General features: G+C 30.3%; 4 protein-coding genes across 7 annotated transcripts; 2 read left to right on the top strand and 2 right to left on the bottom strand.

Annotated features, from left to right (window-relative positions):
• The first annotated feature begins 293 nt into the window (after nt 1-293).
• LOC108751123 (U11/U12 small nuclear ribonucleoprotein 48 kDa protein-like) lies at nt 294-2,393 on the top strand. The gene is made up of 5 exons (XM_018491142.1): nt 294-671; nt 732-900; nt 984-1,046; nt 1,368-1,512; nt 1,634-2,393. Exons 1-5 carry the CDS (start codon nt 516-518, stop codon nt 2,274-2,276), a joined length of 1,176 nt encoding a protein of 391 aa, XP_018346644.1. The 5' UTR covers nt 294-515; the 3' UTR covers nt 2,277-2,393.
• Nucleotides 2,394-2,621: 228 nt separating this feature from the next.
• On the bottom strand, nt 2,622-5,163 carry LOC108750972 (zinc metalloproteinase nas-7-like). Its single transcript, XM_018490855.1, has 7 exons — nt 4,901-5,163; nt 3,749-3,895; nt 3,403-3,585; nt 3,256-3,327; nt 3,057-3,193; nt 2,735-2,925; nt 2,622-2,637 (listed from the first exon to the last, which is right to left on the bottom strand). Exons 1-7 carry the CDS (start codon nt 5,094-5,096, stop codon nt 2,622-2,624), a joined length of 942 nt encoding a protein of 313 aa, XP_018346357.1. The 5' UTR covers nt 5,097-5,163.
• Nucleotides 5,164-7,001: 1,838 nt separating this feature from the next.
• Nucleotides 7,002-11,876, top strand: LOC108751122 (serine/threonine-protein kinase fused). 4 transcript variants are annotated; one of them, XM_018491140.1, is made up of 10 exons: nt 7,002-7,092; nt 7,505-7,651; nt 7,732-7,845; nt 7,921-8,066; nt 8,137-8,316; nt 8,409-8,553; nt 8,737-8,930; nt 10,175-11,367; nt 11,448-11,632; nt 11,705-11,876. In XM_018491140.1, exons 2-10 carry the CDS (start codon nt 7,517-7,519, stop codon nt 11,753-11,755), a joined length of 2,343 nt encoding a protein of 780 aa, XP_018346642.1. In that variant the 5' UTR covers nt 7,002-7,092; nt 7,505-7,516; the 3' UTR covers nt 11,756-11,876. The 4 variants fall into 4 exon arrangements, with proteins under 4 accessions (XP_018346642.1, XP_018346640.1, XP_018346643.1 ...); XM_018491138.1 differs by having other exon boundaries at nt 7,072-7,092; nt 7,358-7,651; XM_018491139.1 differs by having other exon boundaries at nt 7,087-7,103; nt 7,358-7,651.
• A 123-nt stretch (nt 11,877-11,999) lies between these two features.
• LOC108750971 (seminal metalloprotease 1) lies at nt 12,000-13,837 on the bottom strand. Its single transcript, XM_018490853.1, has 5 exons — nt 13,687-13,837; nt 13,359-13,547; nt 12,721-13,023; nt 12,316-12,449; nt 12,000-12,237 (listed from the first exon to the last, which is right to left on the bottom strand). The coding sequence occupies exons 1-5, from the start codon at nt 13,835-13,837 to the stop codon at nt 12,085-12,087; spliced, it is 930 nt and encodes a 309-aa protein (XP_018346355.1). The 3' UTR covers nt 12,000-12,084.
• Nucleotides 13,838-16,256: the final 2,419 nt, after the last annotated feature.

The raw sequence follows: 16,256 nt of genomic DNA, 5'->3' as shown, positions 1-16,256 counted from the left end.
TGTGGATTTTGAAAGGAAGTGAAAATTACAAAAGTGAGCAAAGATTACTAGGTATTGACCAATTAAATTACGAATACTCTAATGAATTTGCTCACTTTTGTAATTTTCATCTTATTTGAAAATACACAACCGGCTCTGCTGAACGCAGACATTCTAAAATCACGGTGTGACCAATCAAAATTTAGAGCATGTTAGTTCATGTAGTCACCAATAGATGTCTCTATCCGTTTGATAACGAACGACAAATGTGTGCGTCTTTCTTCATGCTTGCGTACGAGTGTTAGTAAGCGTATCTAACCTTAATTCGATGTGCATAACATAATTATCAAAATTTACTTTTGTGCCATATAATTTGAAAGGACGGATTGAAGGCACATGAAAGTTTATTACTTAGTGAAGAGCAAAAAAAAACTATAATTATTAAGAAAATATTAAACTAAATAATTATAAAAAAAATAATTACCTTCCGACAATCCTAACTTTATACGATGATTTGATTGTTCATTTAAATTCCCATGGGAGACAGAATTGAAATCAACATGTTAAAGAATATAAATGGCTCTCGTGAGCAACAATTAGAAAAACTGAAGAACTTTACTGATACAATTAACGAAGAAATTGCCAATATCGTTGGAACGTTAGGTTGGAATATGGAGAGCGTAACAGACGTGGTAAGTAATCTGGATATCTTTTTTTTGGCTATATTACTTTTAACTATTGCATTTATATAGGACAAGGAATATTTCACATGTCCGTATGATCCGTCTCACCGGTTAACAGAAGCCTCTCTCAATGATCATCTTGTCTCTTGTCAATGGAAAGCTGAAGGTTACGGAAAGCTAGATGTCCCATTATCAGAACCAACTCTACCAGAGGATTCACCATTCTGTATAAAGTTTGGTAAGAAACTTGTCTATAATGAGCATTTTAAACCTACTGGAATTATATTAACTTCTTATACCTTCATGAAATGTTTGTTGTAGATGAGCAACTTCAAGAACAAGTTCTCAGGAATGCCAAAGAACAAAATTCAACAATACAAACTGGTTAGTAAAAACATAGCGATTGTACGCATTTGTATGCTTTTTAAATGACAATGAAATTTTTTCCAGCAAATTATGATTGTTATACTTGTGGCGCAGAATCAATATATCCTTTTACATATCCTTTATTTAATATTTTATAACCACAATATTGCAAAGATATTTGTAATCTAATAATTGTTCATATAATTTTTCTATTTAGTAATATAATTGAAAAATAACTGTACAACTTTTACTTTAAAATAGAGAAACTTTTATTGTTTTATCTCTTATGATTGTATTGTTACAACTATGAAAAAAATAAATTCTTAACACTGATAATAGGTATGGGTGAGCGGTTAGTACCGCGTACATCTGATAGGATTGTCACAGATTTCACCAGTGACGAAAGGAAAGCACTATATGACTATGTCATCGCTAATACTGCAAAACCAGACATTGGAGAAGACATTGCAAATATTAATAATTTCTGAGTTTTTTAAATTTAAATTAATATTTATAATTAATATATGTAATGTCTGTGCTAGTGTATAAATATATATTATGTACTCTTATATTAAGTTTATGAATGTTGTAAATTGTTTTTCTAGGGAGCCACAAGAAAAAGAAGATAAAGAATTGTCATTTTTGGAGTTGTTAATACAAGAGCGGAACTTGAAAAGACGTCGAGTAAAACATAAAGGCGTTCATACAAACAAGAGATCTTATATTGAAATTCTCAGAGAAGTGATTAATCAACAAATGGAAATATTTGTAGATTATGTCTCTGAACAAAGTAATTCTGAACATGTAACAGATATTCGCAACACCGAAACAGATGATTTGAACTATGAACAAATACAAGATAGAACTGAACGTTTATACAAAGTATTTCATTCTTCCCGCAACAATAATGAATATAATTCTAGAGAAAGAAATGATCATCACCACAAGAAAAAAAGAGAGCATTCAGAAGAAAGAAATTATCATCGATCAAGAGGAGAAGATAGACAAAAAAGATACTCGGATGAAACAGACAGAAAGCACAAGCATGAACATAGAAATATAGAAATTTCATCACATTCGAGAGAACGGAAGTCGCATAAAAAAGACAAATATCGAAGCAAAGACAAACACAAAGATAAATATCATAAAAAGAAACATATATCTGGAGATCGTGATAAATCATCAGAGAGATATTCAAAACATAATGATCATAAACGTGCGCGAAAAGACAAAAGTAAAGAATACTAGCGCACTAATACTGTGAACTAATTATGAAAATCACGAGAAAAATGAAACTTATTTAATGATTTATGTATTTGAAGCCATAATTATAATTAATATGATAATACGAATCTTACATTATTAGAATTTGCTTTGTGAAATGTATATATATATTTTTTTTATTAGCTTGAATGAAACTCATTTTTAACTTAAAAATTGTATTTATTCTATAGATTTTATTATTTGATTCTTATACAAATACAAATGAAAATTTATATATAGATATATTAGAGTAAGGGGCATAGGATAATAATTGGATTGAATAGAGTATATATTAATAGTTTAGTAATAGAGAAAATTATTTGATTAAATCTATCCATTGACTTTTCTAAATCATTAATTAATATTAATGATAATATTAATGAGTAATTTGTTTGACATCGAATTATTTATTATAATTGCATTTGTTATTTGTTTTTGTTTTAACGACTGTTGTATCTTGAAATTTTTTATGCAGGAAGTGCTTAGGAAGTTTCTTCTGTTTCTTAGGTTTGTTCAAATGTTTCTTTTTTAATTTATTAGTACTGACAGTACTGCTGCAGTTATAAGCAATTTGCAATTTTTGTATATCATAATATGATAAGTGATTTCTTTGACCAACCTCCACATAAAAATTCTATAAAAAAAGAATTTTATTATTGATTCAATTAATACAATTACATATTCAATATTAAGAATAAAATATAAGTATTAAAAATTTTTAATTTTTACAATATTTTTTATATTGTATTCGAAAATTGATATTACCTTAGGTATTATTGTAGGAAGTGACCGATTAGTAGAAAACGCCGTCATAGAATAGTGCATTATACTATCGTAATCATATGGTAATCCATAATTAGTCACGATACTATTATTTAATAGCTCGAAGTTGAATTCATCTCCTGTAAGAATCATTTATTAGTCCCCTTTAGTTTAGTATTAATTTACATACTGTATTGATTACCCTTTCTCATGTTTTCCCATATTATGTTGATGTATTTGTCGCGATCTGGTCTCATATGCTCATGATATACACCTAAAATGTGCAATAGCTCATGTATTGAGTGTCCAACTATGTGAAAACAATCCTTCACGTTTAGATTTAGAATACTTGGCCCGTAAGCGTTACATCCTATATCAGAGTAGCAACCCGCATCGTGACCTGTGATATTGACCCAATTACTTTTTGTTGAAAGCTCTGCATAGTCATCAATACGGATGAATTTAATGCATGTCTTCGACATTATCATTTGTAATGCAGTCTCCAGCATAATGAATTTTAGCGGCTCATTAACTGGAACAGATAATAAATGTTTAAATATTTAGATCTGATAAATAAGCTTTAAATATTATATAGTAATATTTGATTTTTATTGGAATACGTAAACTTTATTTGTAAACTTGTTTTAGTTGCATGTAGACTACTATTTTGACTTAGATTTGCAGAAACGACTCACCTATGGATGAATGAACGTAATAGTTGACGATACCATTAGGCCATAGTAAAGTTTTCTCCGTTGTAATGGTTTTTCTTGATTTCCGACGTATATCTCCTTCTCGTTGTACTCCTTCTTCAGGATTATTATATTGAGACCATAAATCAACTATGTAAATATAAATAGGGTAATTATTCTTATTAGTGACCGATATTCATAGTCGATTCTTATATTCAAGACTGTACACTGAAAAAAAATATAGTCAAGATATATTTATTTGATATAAGAAATGTTAATTTGATTTAACAATCATTTTTTTTACTGAACAAATATTTATTTACTGTAAGTAAATGTTTAGTTGGCAGTATTGAACTAAATATTTATTAAAATTGACTATATTTTTTTCTCAGTGTACGTCTTGAGTATAGTCTTAAGGTGTTACGAACTAATCAAAGGATCGCATTAACGTCTTAAGACATTACTTAAGACAGTCTTGAAATAAGAATCAACAAGAATATCGGTCAGTGTCTTTTTTCATATTTTTCAGATTGTCAATTTTTAATTTAAAAAAATGTAACGAAAACATCTAAAAAAAATTCTGAATGACACTTTAGAATGTCCTAAATGAGTATCTAAATTCCCGTTGCTGTTTCGATATTGATAACAGTTCGGTATAAAATATATGCGTTTTTTAGTCTAAATTTTAAATATTTGTTTAGTTATAGTAACTATACAAATAAGACTTTATATTTGCTTATTTTTTAAACACTGGTCCATGTTCTAAGAACTCTACGAAAACAAGAAGCCCAGTTAATATCTTAATATCAAGAAATTCATCAAAATAATTAAAATCTGAGTGAAAAAAAGGTGAGATTCTGAAAATCTCCTCGTGGATGCAAAGAGTTAATTAATTAAGTTAAAAAATAGAATATTATCTTTGGGATATCGTATACATTAATAATTTAACTTAATAAATACTTAATAACTTAATTAATAGTTTAACTTAATAAAAGATATTTTTTCTTATTTGTACATTAGCAATAGATAAAAACGATAATCCGCAAACTTTCTAGTCTTTGAATATCTTTAGTTATTTTGATATAGATATCCACAGTATTTTTGTCTACACATTTTCAGGCACAATCAGAGAATAAGTTTCATTTTTTTACTCACGTTTGTAGCTAATAAATGGGCTATGAGTAGACTTCCTTGTTTTCACTATTTTAGGTAACATTTGTAGCGGTCTTATTATCCAAGGATTAATAAACTGCACTGGATATGCGTTAATGTTCGTAACAAACCAGTTACCCAATAAAAGCACCAATGCTAGAGAGAACAAGCCACGAAGACATTGAGCTTTCAGCTGCATCTTTCTCGAGCGAATTACAAGCGTGAATTGATGTTTTATCGTCAGCGTGAACTACAATAATTACATTAAAACTGATTCAGAGTATATCGCAGTTAATGTATTAGAATTCTTTTCACAGATCGAATGGTGAATAACACGTACGAGACACCTTTGTAAGTAGATTGAATTGGGGTACCATTGTTTAAAAAAGAATTAATAGAGTTATAACAATTGCCAGTGAGAAACCTTGATCGATTAGTCATATCACTGGTGTAACTTTTATTGCAACAGGTTTTGTTCCTCATGGAATTAAATTTAAATAATATATTTTATATTGCATATTAACATTGTGAGAAATATCCTTCTAAAATCCTATATACATCAGAAAGTAACATTTTTTTTATCTTAAATTTTCATTTATTATTAATATTATATTAATTGATGTTATCTTCGTCATATCATGGTAATTTAGTTTGTTTAGAAACAAGTACGTTTTATCGTAAAGAAAAGTTATAAAAATTATGGCGTGCATAAAAAGGATTATATTCCATGAAGATTCTATTTTTTATTCTCGTTAAATTAACACTGTACAATTAACAGCGTATAATTAATTTGTTACGGTAATAGAGATTATGGGATGATTATAAAGAAGTGTGTCTTATTGAAAAATATTTTTTTATAAAATGAATCATATATAGGTATGAGGGATTTATGATATGTGTTATATTTATGTGTAATGTATTTTTAATTCTGTTTATAAAAAATTTTTTTTATCAAGCGACACAGCAATGCTGCTGATTACAATACGTTGGAGTCTCAAGAAGGCTCTACAGCAACAGAGAGGGAAAATGTGTTAAATAACTATAGTTTTCACATATTATCCTTCTCATATTCAATAATGTTTTTTAGTTGTAGGTATGGCATTGATTTTAAAAAAATTAAAGAACTTAGAGTATTGCATGAAAATATTACAAAAATTTATAAATAGAGATTTAAATAACAATAAATTAGACGTAACATTTTTGTTAAATTGTAAAAATGCATCAATTAAAAATATATAATTTGTAAGGCTATTGAGCTACATACTTTTTAAAACTAGGATTTCTATAATTTTTCGAAATTATTGGAAGAAAAACAAAATTATCAACACTACTTCGTAATAACACCGACGAGATACTATTAAAGACATATTGTAAGTAATTAAGAATTAAAAACTGATAATATTGTACTAATTTTATGATTTATTAGTTTAGTAGACATATTTATGCATTTAAAACTCAATAATACTCGATTTTTTTTTAAATTATAATTTCAGTGTTATCGTTTGATTATCAACAAAGTTTGATTATCAACAGAGATGATAACTGCAGAGAAAAAAATTGTAATTTTTCTGCAATATATAGGATATTATAGCTTTACAAGTATGCATATTTACTTATGGAATATTTATGTAATAAAAAATCATGAATTTAATAATGTATGAGCCAAATATTTATGTTAATAATAACAAATTTATGTCAATTATCGATAATGTCAGCATTCTTCAATTACCTCCGGACCCTTGGAGCCCTTTTTATACCACCGAAAATTTGCCCAAGTTGACAGTCTTTAATAATATCTCGTTGGTAGTAATAATAAGAATCGACTATAAATACCAGCTTATATTTTCTTTCATCACATTCTTTCAAAGATATCTTTATAACAATTTAATCATTTTTTTAGACGACTTTGTGCTTTCTGGATATATATGCATATTATCATTTACAACCGCAATTTTTGAATGTGAACAGGATTCGCTTTATATCAATTTTCAATTTAGCACGGATTCGCACCACATCAATTTTTCAACATTACGACTTTATCAACAGTATTGATAACGTGATATGTAGTTCACATTGTTTTATAAAAATGATGTTGGTGCCGTTAGTATACGAGAGCTTTTAAGTTTCAAGAGTAACCGTTCTGCGTCACTGTGTGTCACAAGAAAGGCCTGAATGTGAGATGTGGCCGCTCTCAGGTTTCTCTTTGGTATGTACACAGAAAATATTTTCAAGATACGAAGTACATTACATTCTACTATAGCATTTCGCAAATTAAACAGCTCGTTTTCATTTCATTTTGTTCTCATCAATTCTCTTTGATTCTCACTTTCATTATACGCGTATAATATAATTAACGTTTTAGTTATTTATATTTGACACATGTCAACGCGTCGTGGAGTTTGTTTTGTTCGCATGCGCACGCAATATCAAAATAAAAAGCGCATTTTTCGATATTTTTAGGTTTGTTTCTGTGGCTGAACTAGTGTATACTTTTGGAACTTAAAGTAAGATAAATGTATGTTTGATATTTGGCGAAAGAAAGTTCTAGTGCAGTACAGTTAACAGTATATAATATAAGAATAAAAAACACTTGCTTTACATTATCAGTACATCAACAAAATGATGAAATATGAAAGTTCCAAAATGAAAAAGTATGAGATTTTGAAGCCCATTGGCGAGGGATCTTTTGGACAAGTGTATAAAGCTAGAAAACGTGTAGATGGTGAACTTGTAGCTGTTAAAATGATAAGAAAGGTATATTGCTATTTGAAAACAAGTAAGATTTATAAATAACTTGTCCTTCTTCATGACTAATATCTTGATATATTTTGCAGTGTGGCAGATCACCTACGGAGCTCAAGAGTTTGCGTCAAGAATGCGAGATTCAACGTTATCTGCAACATCCAAATATCGTACAAATGCTAGATTCATTTGAAACAGAAAATGAAGTATGTCGAATTTGAAAAAAATTATGTTTAATAAGTAAAATATATTTTAGAGAGTCTGTAAAATATCTGATTTAGATCGTGGTTGTAACAGAATATGTAGACAAGGTATTGAATGACATATTGACCAAGGAAGGTAGATTGTCTGAGGAAAGAGCACAAGTAATAGCTTGTGATTTAGTATCTGCGCTTTATTATTTACATTCAAATCGGGTAATGCACAGGTTTGTATCTAATTATAGACGAAGAATGGCTTATAATATTAAATTATAATAATTGTATTGATATTATTAGAGATTTGAAACCACAAAATGTTCTCCTGGAAGCAAATGGTATAACTAAACTATGTGACTTTGGATTTGCTCGTAGTATGAGCACTGGTACTCATGTGCTTACTTCAATAAAAGGTACACCATTGTACATGGCTCCAGAACTTGTAGAAGAATACCCTTATGATCATAATGCTGATTTATGGTAAGTGTACATAAAGCCACATAAATATTTTAAATATCTATTTATGATTTATTCATGTAGGAAATATATCTTATAATTAATTGTATTTTCAGGTCTTTAGGTTGTATAGTTTATGAATTGATAGTAGGTTCTCCTCCATTTCAAACTTACTCGATTTTGCATCTGATTAAGTTGATTAGATTTGAAGAAATAAAGTGGCCAGACTTCATTTCTCCAATTTGCAAAAGCTTTTTACAGGTACAAATATTTATTGTGGTATTTGTTGTATATATTAACGCTATTGCATATACACATTTATCTATACTTTTATCACATAGAGATGTTTACTGATTTGCGAAAAGACATTGTGTCATTTGTGAATATTATACAATAGTTTGTTATTATAATATAATAAGTAAGTCATTACTATTTCAATTTCAGGGTTTGCTTCAGAAAGATCCTTCTCAACGATTAACTTGGCCCGCTCTTCTCCAACATCTGTTTGTCAAGGACCGAATTGTGATAGTAGATGGCACCGTACCTACTCCGTTTACAAATCCGCTATCTGCGAGTCAAGCAAGAGCAAAGCAGCAACAATTACAAAGTTTAGTGATGCGTGCTGCAAATCAATCCAAGTACAGTGTTAATTTTAATTATTCTTTTAAGGGGGTATTCTACTATATTACACATAGGTATTATTTTTTTTTTTGTGGAATTTTTTATGAAGAACCTATAAAAGTCATTGATATCAGGTTTTTCTCTAAACAATATGTAAGAATTTTTATATAAAAAGTGAAAATTAGTCATCAGTGAACCGCTTTAAAGTGATCGATGAAAAAAAACCTTTGCTCATGGCATCCATGACTGGACTAGTTCTGCTCGATTAAAACAAAAAATTCAAAATGATTGTTAATTAGTATGTCTTTATATCTATAATAGGTACCAGAATAAAAGAAAAATATTGAAAATTAAAAAAACCACTTTAAAAATTAAGTTTCGAAGTTTGCAAATTTTTTATTTCTTTGAAGGATTGTAAAAGTAAAAGAAAAATAAATAATATTTTAATGTAATCATGATAATGTAATCAGGGACAATAGCCACATGCGTTGAAAATGTACGCACAAGTTGGGCTCACTTGGTCAAATCGATTTTAAGATATCATGGAAGCCAGTTTGAAAAATACAATATTGAGGAAAACATGTTCAAAATTTTACATGCAGTTTACACTGAGAAAATTTTCACTTATTATTAATCAATTAATCCAGGACCATAGACGGGACTCTCCTTGTCCTACTGAGCTATTGTTTCCTCCCTGTGATTGAATCTTGTTTGCTTAGCGAACTCATTCGAATGTCGCTCCGAACAGCTGATACAAATATTGTTTGTGAGTGGACGTATATCTTCGCTTGCTGTCTAATAATGGCTTCCATAACACTCATTAGGAGAATAGCAAAGGCTTTTATTAAATATTATTACTACTAAGAAAGTGGTAATTTTTACAATTTTTGATCTGAATGTGTTTTGGAGCAAAGTTCAGATTGATAAATTTAAAGATTTATTATTATTCTGCTTCTAAACATCTTAAGGGCATGGTTGATTCTTTATATTTTGAAAGACCCTATTCTTTCTAAAATAACGTCACTCGAATCTTTGTCGATATATCTGCTGAGACTATACTGTCGTCTTTCCCGCTTGTTAATCTATCCTTTCCTGCCGCAGTAACTCTGTAAGTTTTGTGGATTGGAGTAAATCCTTTTGCACACATTTTCTATAACATATACTTGCAAAAAATGCAAAAAGAATATTCGATTTATCCGTTACAATAGAATGCCACCTTAAAGTATATGTATATACACAATAACTAACATTTTTTATGTAGAGTTGTGAAGAAAGCAATGAAAAAATTACAAGAGCAAGAGAGAAGACATTATGAGTATCGACAACGAACATGTATTTCACAACCGGGTTATCTGATGCCTCCTGCTTATTGTCATCATATGATAAATCACTGTCAAGCATTGCGTCGCAGTGAACCAAGTGGCACTGATTCCAGCGCTAGTATTGATGTACTCTTAGGAAATCTCAGTCTTAGGGCGTCTCTGAAAAGTGATCTTTTAGCTGCAGATCACGCTCTATGTCAGAGTGACTATTCACATAACATAGACATGCAGCACAATTTTTCAATGCAAGATGACTACTCAAAACCTGTTCAAACACAAATGGATTATAATTATTCTGTACGACAGTTGAATAAGGAAACGTATCATACCAATGCTCAAGGTGATGGAATCAATGTAGGACAACAAATCGAAAAATCTTCACACATAGATCAAATTGTACATGGTGATGGTGATTGCAAAAGCTACTTGAGCATTGATTATGAACAGGAATTTGGTGAGAGAAAATTGACTGAAAAACACACGAGATTGCCAGATTGGGACCCAAGGGCAGTAGAAAGACCAATTGAAAACGAAGAATGGATTGCATTTTTACAAAGATCAATGGAAGAAGTTATGGAGGGTGAGATTGACTCATTATTGCAACAAAATTGCGTCTCGGTGTTCGTTTCTCCTTTAAGAAATTCAGCAGCTGGTTGTAGAGTTGTCGAATATGTAACTTGTTTATTATCATTGCCATTTACCGTATCAGTTAGTAAAGAGAATCTCAAGAAGATTGAACAAGTTTATTTGGATGTGAGAGTAGTACCAAATCTCGTTTATGCCATAAAACTATTAATGTCGGAACGTTCCGATAATGAATTGAATGCGACAAATACAGTGATCATGGGAACGAGGTCAGCATCTTCTTTATCCGCCGATGAGCTTCAAGCAATCGAATGCGCGATACTAGTTCTTTGTAGATTGGTTTATATCGAGAATCAATTTCTCATGCAATTTTGCGACGCTATTTACATCGTGAGTGGAATGTCACTTTTACAGCAATTACTAACTTTGGAAAAAAGAAAAGCAAGAGTCGTTGCAGATCTTGTTGCTATTTTAAATAACGTTCTACGATCTCAGCCTGAAAATGCCGAACTTGTGGAACAAGTCGTGCTGCGTACAAAAACACCCGGTGAGCCGGTTATAAATTATTTTATGTGATCTATGTTACGTCATAATTTTTATTACGAATTTACATGAAGTTTCTTGAAGGAGCTTCGGTGGAGCAGCTCAATAAGCTTCTCAATCATCGACAAACTATTTTACGAGCAAGGACATGTACTATGATCAGATTGCTGGGTAGATTTTGCTGTAGAGCATTACAACAGACCTGGAACAAGTCATTAAGAGATGCCATGGAAGGTTTAATCGAGGATGAAGATGAACACGTCCGTCACGTAAGTTAATCACAAATGCAGTACATATTTTTACGCAATATTTTTTATAAGACGTAATAAATATTATTTTAGGCAGCAGAGGAAGCTGTAAATGAATTGAAACAATTAACGTATTACAATTAAAAAAAACCTTATCGGTTTAGTGCCTTAGGATGGAATATAAGCAGATTGTTAGGGACCAATTTTCAGTGCTATTGTTGCTTGATAAATCTTATAATGTCGCAAAATAATACTTTATTTTTGAACAGACTGATAATTACATTTAATTGTACTTAAGATATAAAGTATATGTGATATTTTTATAAATTCATTGATAAAATAATAAATGTATTTTAATTTAAAACTATAAAAATGTATTTTGTGTGTGTGTGTGTGTGTGTGCGCGCGCGCGCGCGCGCGCTAATATATCCATACTTTATTATACCAGAATCCGATTATTTAAAAATATGAATTTAATCGAATAGCCATTCCATAGAAATCTCTTTAAAAGATTCGGAAGAACGGTTACCGTTTCGATCGTCACATTGTTCTTTATACATTGCTTGCACCTTGGCCACATCCTTTTTACTAAGTCCGTCTCGCTGACCAAGTTGCACCTTCTCTTTCTACGAAAAAGCGTAGACATAAACGTTGAGAGCAAACCGAAATCAATAGGAATATTGTGAATGCCGCACGATTATTACCTTCGGCGTAATAGTAGGTTCTCCATTCTTGGAGAACGCGTGGGAGCTGTAGTGCATGACACTCTTGTAATCATAGCCGATACCATAATCGGTGACAGTGCGATTGTCATATTTGTTGAAGTTATGCTCCTTACCTGCAAAAGTTCATTAAAATTTTATTCATACGTTGTACAAAAGTCATGCGTTATACAATCCATCCTAAGAATATCTCAGTTGACACCGTTTTGACTCGGATATGAAGTGTTCAAGTATTGTTCAATAAATAGTTTCAAAGACCATTTTAAACATACATGAAAAATTATCATAGTTATTAAGAAATATATGATCTTATAATTGAAGAAATAAGAAATCAATATAAATTAATTACAGCACAAACACATTGTCAACATTATTAATTGTGCGTACCCAATTTGATGTTCTCCCAATGTATGGTGATCCATTCGTCTCGGTTCGCGGCGCTCTGCTGATGGTAAAAGCCTAAGGCATGCATGAGCTCGTGCACGACAACACCATGATGAATGCATCCTGGATTCTGTAGATTCAACACTTGTCCGTGACCGTGCCGACCCACCAGGGACCAGCACCCTGAATCTTTCGCTTGTATTGTCACGTAATCGTCATCGGTATCTTTGTAAGGTCGAAAACGCAAGCAAGTTCTTTCATGATACTCCTGCATAGCTTCTTTTATCAATTTGATTTGATCGCGATCTATAAATGTTAATGATTTTTAGAAACAATTGAATTTTTTGAATCAAAACTAAATTTTTAAGAGTATATAACAAATCACTAATGATACACACATGCAACACAAATAACGTAGTTTACAACATTAATCTGAGTTTAAACGAGTTTCTTTTGACTCTTTCTAGTTCTGCTTTTGAAAAGAGATAACGATGCAAATAATCTAAGATAAAAATTAATTTACGTTAGCAAAATCGCTTGTGAATTTAAATGTAATGGATGATATCTGTAATATTAATTAGAAATATTTAAAGCAATATTATTTTGTTATTGCGATTATACAAAGAAAGATGAAGAATTACCAAAATCATCTTCTTGTATAAAATAAGGCACAACACCGCCGGGCCATCGTGCTGTAGCGTCTAAAAGACCATTTTTCCATGGACTATTCATTGGACTATCTGGATGAATCATTATATCACCTTCATATAAACCGCTCAATTCCCAAACATTTTGTATATTATTCGGACTCCAAGATTTTATGTTATTAGCTGGAAGAGAAAAAATATAAAATAACAGATTGAACGAAGCGCTTTTCAATCATTATGCCTATTAAGAATAAAACGGTCTCGAATAAAATCAATTTTTATTTCAAATCTTGAATAGCTGCGAATCTGTCAAATTAATTACCAATTTTCTCATGATTGTGATCATGATCAAAAACTCCATTGAATCGTGGGGCAGGCGGTATAGAATGGCCATGGGATCCACGATGACTTTTGGCTGGTAGTCCTGAACTGACGCTGATTACTGCGAATAAGATTATTCGCATTGGGGTCATTGCCTGCCTTTGTCTTGAACTAGAATACTGAAAGTCTGACACAGCAAGGTGCCGTTTCTTTGTTTATATACGAAACTCTTATCCACCACGCTCATACTAGCGGAATTTTTTAGACACCAGATATGCAAATACAAAGTTTATCTCGGGGGATTTGTGAAGTAAAAGGCATGCAATTATGGATACGGATGTTTTATCTCGGCTTTTCTTTAATTTGATTTCTTTATTATTACATTAATGTAGTTAGTTTTGATGTCTGGTCAGCGATATTAATAATCATCGTCATGTTTTGTGTTACTTGTTACTTTGAAAACTATTTAGGTCGGAAATACAAATTATAATCACGAACATAGTCTGAATATAAATTGCGCAGCTTATCTTCCCACTAACTGTTGCAACCCAATATCATCAGAAAATAGGTCTCATGGCTCCAGTAGAATTATCACATGTTATTATGGTGTACATTGAGACAATATATTTACATAACGGAAGGAAGCTACTTAGATACACAAAACAGATATAAATTAAGTCTTACCACCAATTATTTCGATACACGGAAGAAATTTAAAATACCTTTTCGTATATATATATATGTATATATTTTAATTTTTGTTTACGTATTCTTTAATTAAATAATTTAATGATTAAACTTTGACCTAACAATTTTTTAAAGAATAAATTAGAAAATAAAATTTTATTTCCAAGAAGTTTGCTTAACATAATTTTTCAATCTCTTATTAATGATTAAATTTCTTAGATATATAATTAAATATATATTTAATTTATAGTTAAAAATGTTAGATATATTCAAGAATTTGATAACTTAATATTTCAAAAGAAAACATTACTGTATATTGATTTAATAATATTATAAGCAATGTGTACATACGTGTACTATTCTGTAATAAGCTGATAATTATTAGATAAAACTATTAATAAATCATCTTTCTTTTACAATAATTTATAAAGAAAAGAAATATCTGCAAGAGTGTTATAGTTTCTTATAGATATGTAGAAAAGCAGATACTTATTTTCAGTTATGTTTTACATCCAAAAATCTTCAGTTATAATTTATATTCTTTGTTCTTTACATAATGCATCTGTTATAAAATATAAACATAGAATATCTTTATTTTCGATATAGTTATATGAAAAAAATATGGCATGATTTTTCTTCTTTAATTCGCCTGGCAGATTTATCGCCGTTCTGAAAATGAACAGCACGGTAGATTCTACAAAGTAATGTCGAGAAGAAGGCGCCTGATCGAATCTCTGGCCCCAAGGCGACGATGATCTGCGGATGTGGGTCAAAATGATTCGGTAGCCTGCCGCGTAATTCAGTACATCGGTATATTATCTCCGAATCATTCCGTGCCTTTCCCTCCGGACACCTCTGTCTCCACCGCGTATCCGAGGCCCGTCTGCAGTCTCCGTCTTCGCTCGGGCCCGGGCACATTCGAAGCGAGAAAAAAAGGCGTGCAATTATAACAGCACGAAATTAACGATAGCGACTTTGTGGCCGCACGCGTTAATGGCGAAAACGGCAAAAATTAGTAATAATAACGATACACATATAGGTGTACATCTTTAATAACAGCTAGTATATTACGAATTAGAAATAGAGAATACAGGAATTATAACATTATTCTAACGTGAAAAGAAACAATACTCAAAATAGCGCTAATCATTTGTAGATAATTATGGGAAAATAAATATTCGAAAATGTAAATTGACAAGAACAAATGTAAATTTGTATGAATCAATGATGTTTGTAAATAGTTTTGGTTCAGATCAATCGTCAGCGTTAATTAAAAAAATTAATTACTTTATGTTTGAAGAAGGATACTGTCAAAATAATATCAATTTTCTTTACCACTTTTATCAATTTTCGAACTATAATAATACTTATTATAGTATACATTTAATATTACACGCTGTACATTTAATTCAAGGAATTTATCGGATTTTTATTTAACAATACGATGTTGAACGATGTTATTTTCAAGTTAGATATGATTTAGAATTGGAAACAAAGCTCGCTAAATACTATGAATACGAGGTAAAAATACGTATTAAATCTCTTATTTCTAATTTTCACACAATTCTGGAATTTTTTTCAGCATTTTATTATTTAATATAACTTGTTTATATATTGATAGATTACTGGTTACTATCTTCTAACAAAATTCACGTAGATTTTATTTATCTCTACTTAAGAAAATAAACAAGAAATGATGCTAAATATCTACAAAAGAACTACATCGAAAGTTTTAAATGAAATATTGAGAAAAAGTATACGAAATTTTAATATTTATTTGAATATTATTAACCAAATATTTACTTACAATAAATAAATATTTACTCAATAAGAAAATGATAAGAAAGTTAAATTAAAGTAATGTTTCTTATAACAAAAATATAA

This window comes from Trachymyrmex septentrionalis, unplaced genomic scaffold, assembly GCF_001594115.1.
Source record: "Trachymyrmex septentrionalis isolate Tsep2-gDNA-1 unplaced genomic scaffold, Tsep1.0 scaffold40, whole genome shotgun sequence".
NCBI lineage: Eukaryota > Metazoa > Arthropoda > Insecta > Hymenoptera > Formicidae > Trachymyrmex > Trachymyrmex septentrionalis.
This window is presented reverse-complemented; position numbering and strand designations above follow the sequence as displayed.